This window comes from Mangifera indica, chromosome 17, assembly GCF_011075055.1.
Source record: "Mangifera indica cultivar Alphonso chromosome 17, CATAS_Mindica_2.1, whole genome shotgun sequence".
In the NCBI taxonomy this organism is placed as follows: domain Eukaryota; kingdom Viridiplantae; phylum Streptophyta; class Magnoliopsida; order Sapindales; family Anacardiaceae; genus Mangifera; species Mangifera indica.
In genome coordinates this window covers 2167822-2175172 of record NC_058153.1, presented here as the reverse complement: position 1 = coordinate 2175172, position 7351 = coordinate 2167822, and the positions used below count along the sequence as shown (strand labels likewise).

The 7351-nt window shown below is 30.8% G+C and overlaps 1 protein-coding gene across 1 annotated transcript; it reads left to right on the top strand.

Moving 5' to 3' along the window:
• The first annotated feature begins 895 nt into the window (after positions 1-895).
• Positions 896-1766, top strand: LOC123200362. The gene is made up of 2 exons (XM_044615533.1): positions 896-1162; positions 1245-1766. The coding sequence occupies exons 1-2, from the start codon at positions 982-984 to the stop codon at positions 1478-1480; spliced, it is 417 nt and encodes a 138-aa protein (XP_044471468.1). The 5' UTR covers positions 896-981; the 3' UTR covers positions 1481-1766.
• Positions 1767-7351: the final 5585 nt, after the last annotated feature.

Genomic DNA, 7351 nt, shown 5'->3' with positions numbered 1-7351 from the left:
CTCTCTCTCTCATCCAAATCATCTTTATCTCTAATAAAAACAGTTGACAATAGAGAGAAAGAGACTAAGAGGGAGATAGAAGTTGGGAGAGAAAGAGAATGTTGTCAAAGACTGTGACGGTCGTCAGAAGTAGTGACGGTTTCAAAGCTATAAGGGCATATGGTTACTTTTCAAATCTTAGATAGGAATAAATTATTAAATTTTTAAACCAAAAAAGAAAATGTGATAAATTTTTATTTTTTAATATTTTTAACTAAATAATATTTTTATCTTAATTCTAATAACAAATTTTATGTTTGAGTTTTTTAAAATTAACATGTGAAACTTTGTAAATTCAACAAACCTTGGGTGGGAATCTCACTTTTGGCCTATTATTATTTCATAGACTTTGCTATTTTTCAAAAGTAGGTGAGGGTTTTCTTCGAAAACCAAAAACAAAATAATGTACTAGAACCAAATAACGCATATTGATACCAACCATTAATAATTTTTTCGAAGTGTTATCCAAAATAACAGGAATTAATAGAAAACCTTGACCGGAGTGTAACACCACGCGCGGCCGCAGACGGCTGAAATGTGGATAATGATAAAGTGACAAAATAATATTCTTGTATGCAGCGTAGGCGTACAAAACAAGAAACGGAGGCGACCTCGCCGAAGGACTGCCGTGCGGTGCACGGGCAAAAGTCATCGAGTTACTGTGCCAAAACACATGGTTAGAATTTACAAATTTGGTTAAAAATAATTAAATATTAATGACGCCATTAATCTGTAAAAAGATTAAAAAAAGGGAAGGTAAAAATCATCCTGACTTTCCCGAGAAAAAAAATATTAAAATTAATGACCCGTTTGATTTAATTTTTATAATTATTTATTCACATTTTGTGTTTTTCACTTCTTATTTATCCATGTTCCCGTGTAAAGACCCAAACCCACCTTCTCATTTTCACCTTTTTCTTCGAAAATTTTTTCATCTTCTCTATGTCTTCAATATTGAGCTCTCAAGGAGTAGTTTTAGCCACCGCCATGGCTGCTGTTTCCGGCACAGTAATTCTTCTGGCGTTTCGCCTGCAGAAGTCATCCCCAACAACCCAATTTCCCCTTGATCGGATTCCTCATGACTCCTCGCAAGTGCAAGTTCTACGATCTTGTATTTCTACAGGTAAATCACTCATATGCTTATGAAATAGAGAATTCTTCTATTAATTTTTATGTTTATGTTGAGCTGTTGATCTTTTTTACAGAGGGGAAAAAGGGAAAGAAGAAGAAGAAGAAGAGAGTGCAGTTTGCAGAAGATGTTGTGGATCCAAGAGGAAATGGAAAAGAGTTCAGGAGGCAAGTTCTAAGTAGAGTTTCTTCATCTTCATCGTCGTCAACATCGGAGTTCAAGAAGACCGGAGGAATGCCTGCAAATCGGGTGGCTCTGTACAACGGAATTCTCAGAGATCGTGGGGTTCAACGATTGGGTTACTCCTACTGATTGATCAAATTCATGTACAATATCTGTATAATTTTCCTGTCAGTTTTTTCTTAGCCTCTGTCTAATTGTGTAGCCTGTTTTTGTACATTTATTTTCTTTGAAAATGTTGAAATTTGAGGACGGTAATGGACCCACAAGCTCGGTTCTATCTGCAGAAAAATTACCGAGTGGATAAATCTTCTCGAAGAAGGAAACTGGTTAGTATAATCTTCTTAGACCCCTTTTTATGGGCTGACTTCTTGAGTTTTATTCACAAAGTGAATTTCAATTAATATTATCTTCATCATCTTTTACTTTTTACTTTTTACTAGTTTGTTTGTTTGGTGATGCTCGCGCTGCGTACCAATCAAATTCATGGTTAGAAAAGAAGTCACTGTTAGTTTATAGTCGAAGGAACATGTTATGGAAGGTCAAAATCGTAACTTCAATATTGAGATGGCTATTCGGTCTACAAAATTTGACCTTTGTAGGAGAGAAGAATTTCTAATAAAGATAAGGATGAAGACGACAATGAAAAAAATTTTCAATAAAGACGAGAATGAGGATAACAATGAGATTAATTAAAATTTTTCCAATAAAAAATAAGATGGGTAAAACTATATATTTAAACCATCTCATCTCAATTTCGTCCTTTCTATTATTTTAAACTTTTATATATTGAATTATCTTTAATAATTTAAATTATTACAAATATATTTTAATATCTCATTACTATTTCAAAATTATTCTAACAAAGATAAGAAAAAAAAGTACATAAAATTTTTCCCATATAAATGAGTAAAAGAGAGAAATTTTCTTATAAGGTCAAGATGAAAGTTTTCTATCTTTCTTGTACTAAGGATCGGATAAGAAAAGGGAAAAATTGTCCTACGGGACAGAAACGGGTATTAAGATATTTGAACCTATTCAATCCATTACCATCTCTAATTCAATATGATTAATTAAGAGTTAAATTATCACTAAACAAGTTGGTACATGGTATTGAATTGTGTCTTGTACATAATGAATGAATTGTTAGAAATAAATATAGCAGGAAGGACACAGGCGTCTGGAGGCTACAAGAATGTTCATCCTCTTAATACGTGAACAGAGCAATGTGATAGGCTGCTTCCTGGTCCGTCATCCCCCACACTTTTTCTTTCATCCATCCATCCAAAACCCAACCAACTCTTTCTTTATTCGTTAATTCCGTCGGCAACAGCTTCAAAACCAATTAAAATGGTCGCTCTGGGTCCTAAATATCATTGAGTGAACCAATGAAATTAATTTGCTGATAAATTAAGTAAAGAGTCAGATTACATGGGCTATACGAATCGTCATTTGAAGACTTTAGTAAGGAGTATTTGACGTGGAAGCACAAGGAACAAGTGTTTAAAAAAAAAAAAAAACTTATTCCCACACTAAAGCTCGGTAAAAAAAAAAAATTAACTAAAAAAAGTTAAATTTACCTTTTTTGATGAGTTAAAAAACCGTAAATTTTAAATTAAAAAAATTAGATAAATTTTTAATTTTTTAATATTTTTAACTTAAATAATAGGTGGGGAGGGAGTTGCACCAATGTTGGAGTAGATTCTGTTTCGATTCAACTTCCTCCTTGTCGTTTTATATTTGGGAGTGGGTTTTGATATTTAGAAAATAATGGTTTTTTTTTGTTGCTTGTGGGGTGATTGTGTTGTGTGTCCCGTATTGCTTTCCTTTTGTTTGTTATTCAATTTTATTTCAATATTGAATGGGAAGTACATTTATGTTCATGACATTCGAGAAGGTTAGTTGCCCCAACCTTCCCCCATTCGACAAAACCCAATTTCGAACCAACTACCTCACAATTGTTTTTTATATAAAAATAATTAATTTATTAGAGGGGAGCATAGGTGCCCCAAAAAACCAAAATTATCGAGTGTCTGACATTTCACTTTCAATTCTTAATTGGAATTGATCTATATGGGGTAAGTTTTGATTTATTTTTTTAATGACCAGTTTTGGTTTTAATTATAACCTTTTAATAAATTGAAAATCCCTTGAAGTAGTTTTCCTTATTGTGGTCAATCTCTTACATTCTTCATCCTATAATTACTCAAACAAAACCATTCTCTTCAAAGAAGAATTGAAGCTCGAAAAAGATATAACCGATGAATATCATAACCAACGAGATCAAGTTGCTAAAGCACAACTCGTGTGAAGGTATTACGATTTGGAGAATACCACGTTTGTGTTGAATGGCATGCACAAAGGGAGATTATGTCGTATTGTGTATTACTGATTAATGATTATGGTTGATGTTTGTATGTTGTTGGTCAATGTTTCGATGGCCAAATTTAGATTTTTTTTAAAATTTTTAAACGGATTTGTGTTGTTTAGTAGTTGTTTTATTGTCAGATTTATGTTACATAGTAGTGAATTTGAGTTAAGCATCCATGAATTGGTTAGAAGCCTCGTTAATGATCTATAATAGTCAGATCAACATAGGGTATTTTGAATTGAATTGAGAAAAGCTTGCTTTGGAAGGAGATTGAATCAAGACGATGAAAAAGCATAATGTTGGGAGGAAGAAAAAAAATTGCTTGTGTCAAATGAAATATATAGAGAAATTAAGTGTCAATCAAATAAAATTTTGTTTATAAAAATGCTCACACAATGTAGTAAAATTTTGTTTAAGGATATTTTTGTCATTGAAAATATTATTATCGACTCAAATCTCTTCTAATAATATGTCAAAATCAAATTTTTAACTTATTTGGTTCAATAATTATAAGATCAGTTATTAAATTTAAAATTTATTTTATTTAATATGAGTAATTTAATCTCAATATAATGACCTATCTCAAATAGGGTTATTGGATCCTTAAAAAATGAAATCACCCAATTAACAATCGTGTTTGTGTCGGTCTTCGTCCCGATCTTAAATTGAATATTTTTCTCCATAAAGGCCCACAACTAACTTGATGACATGTAAAATATAATTCTTTTACATTTTTTCTTCTCCATTTATTTTTATTTATTTAAAAATAAAAAACATAATGATTATTGTTTGAATATATTCTTACTTGCTTTTAACGTCATGATAAACCTGCATGAATTCTATGGCACTGGGCCAACCTTGGTCAATAATTACTTGGTTTGATTGATTGTGAATTTGGCAAACATTGAAACACTGCAAATAGGCCAAAAGACTTATTCCCACTTAACGGTTTGTTGTATGGATACTCTAGTTTTAGTTAATTATTAAAAATTAAAAATTTTATTTATATATTATTAAAATTAATAAAATAAAAAAATAAATTATTTTGTGTGAAATCAACTTCAAAAAAAGGGAAGAAAAAGAGAGAGAAAAAGTCAATCATAAATAGCACTAGAATAGACGAAGGAGAGAAAAAAATCATAGAAAAAAATATAATATTTTAAAATTTAATTTTGAGAAAAATTATTAATTTTCTAAATTAAGGAGACAAATGGTTAGTATTTTATTATTTTTATCATATTATTGATTAAATAACAATTTTACCTTTAAACTAATTGATTCTATTAGTTTTATCAACCCATTAGTAGGAGTTTGAGTTTTCAATATTTAATAGGTATCAGTTTGAGGATGCAACAAACCTTAGATGGGAATAAGTTTTTTGGCCTTACAAATAAATTTTCCTAATTTATCTATACAATATGATATTATAAAATGTAATTGAATAATATTTTAAAGTAAATAAAAAAATAATTAATTATATTATCAAATCACATGTTATAATTTATTATCCCGTCCGTATAGATAAATTAATGAGATTTATTTATACATATGATTTTATTCATTAAAACTCACTCTTGTCTTTGGTGACATAATCCTTCGTTCTTAATTTGATTAAACCCCAATACTAATTTTAAGCATCTTGATTAGGAGGCCAAGTAAATATTAATAGGTAGAAGTAGAGGCCACGGTGGATGTGAAAACCAGCCACACTCCGTAACAAAAAATTGGCCAAACGACTATTTCCCACCCAAAGTATGCATTTTTATCAAGTTTCCCCCTATTAACATTGAAAATATCATTTACCCACCCGTAGCCAGTTAAATTTAACGGAACTCTAACCCCTGAAAAATTTATCTCATTTTTTTTCTTAAAATTTTAAAAACTAAAACTTTTCCCAACCCAAGTTTTAAAAAATAGTGTTTTCCCCCTTAGGGTTTTTAATTTTTTAGAGTTAGTTTTCTAGCACCATTTCTTTCTCTCCGACGACCCCCAGACGACTCCTCTTCCTCTCCGACGTGGCCTCCTTCCAACGATTATGCTAGGCACAGTCGTCGAGTCTTTTTCCTCGAGACGAAGACGAATCATCTTCGTCCAGAGACGAAGACAAGGTCTTCGTTGACGACGAAGACCCCATCTTCGTCTCTGGTCGAAGACGACTCTTTGTCTCGACGAAGACAAGTCATCTTCGTCGACGACAAGTTCCAGGACAACCGTCGAAAGGAGGCTGCGCCAGAGAGGAAGATGAGTGGCCTGGAGGTCACCGGAGAGGAAGAAACGACACCAGAAAACTAACTCAGAAAATTGAAAACCCTAGGGGGGAAAATGTAGTTTCTTAAAACTTAGGTTGGGGAAAATTGTTAATTTTTAGGGTTTAGAGGAAAAAATAAAATCAAATTTAAGTTTATTTTTAATAATACAGACAAAATGACGATTTTACTCTTGAAACCGTTAATTTTAACTGATCACGAGTGGGTAAATGATATTTTCAAAGTTAATGAGTAAGAAACTTGATAAAAGCGCATACCTTGGGTGGGACATAGTCGTTTGGCCCAAAAAATTACATGAAACTTCGATGAAAAGTTACATGAAACTTTCATTTTCTTCCTGACCTCACTCACCAAACTTTAATATTATATCTTATTTTTATATGTATAGAGGAGGAGTTAACTTTTAAGAAGCAAAGGGTTCTTTTTAAGTGGCCATTGCTTACAGTTAGTCAATATATAAATGCATTATTTAATACTAAATTTGTGATGTCGCCCAGCCTCTTACCTCATTCTTCTTTCCCACAAAGCTACTTTATTTGTAAAGAAGCAATCAAATGACGACATCTTATATTAGCTTTAATGGTAATCTTGTTTGTTTACATGGGTTGATAAAGTGGTAATTTCGGTCTGAATATAGAGTTTTTAACTTTAATGGGAAAAAATATTTTCTGATAAAAATAAAAAATGTAAAGAGATTAAGATGAAAAATATTCTTGTAATAAGATATAAGAATACATGTATCCCTTCTCTATCTCGCTTCCGCTCTTGTTCACGTTCTTGTCCCTGTCTTTATTTATTTATATTAATATATTTCTTTAAAATACTAATATATCTTTATAATTTTAGACTATTTATATTTTCTAAATTTATTTATATTTTTATTATGTATATTAAAGTGGTTAATATATAATATTTATGATATTTAAAATAGTGGGTTAATTTTAATTTTAATTATTTTTATTAGTTAATATATTTATATTGTATTTTAAGAGTACGAATATATGATTTTTTTCTACAAAATACGGGAAGAAAACGGAGAATAAGAGTTGAGATTACCTCCAACCCCTCTTTGTTATCATCCCTAATTGATACTTTATTATAAAAAATAAAACTATTATTATTAATTTATTTATATAAATTAAAATAATAATTTATGATTAAGTAATATAATTATATTATTTTTTAATTAAAAAAATCTAATCATGTATTATCATATAAAGAGTGGATGAATAAATTTGTTTATACATAGTGGGGACTGGTGGGTAGAGCCATGGAATGCCCCTCAAGTTGGCAACGTTGAAAGGGCAAACGTGGGCGGCTTGAGATAAGGATCAGCCAAATTAATTACTAATTAATTAAGCTGCT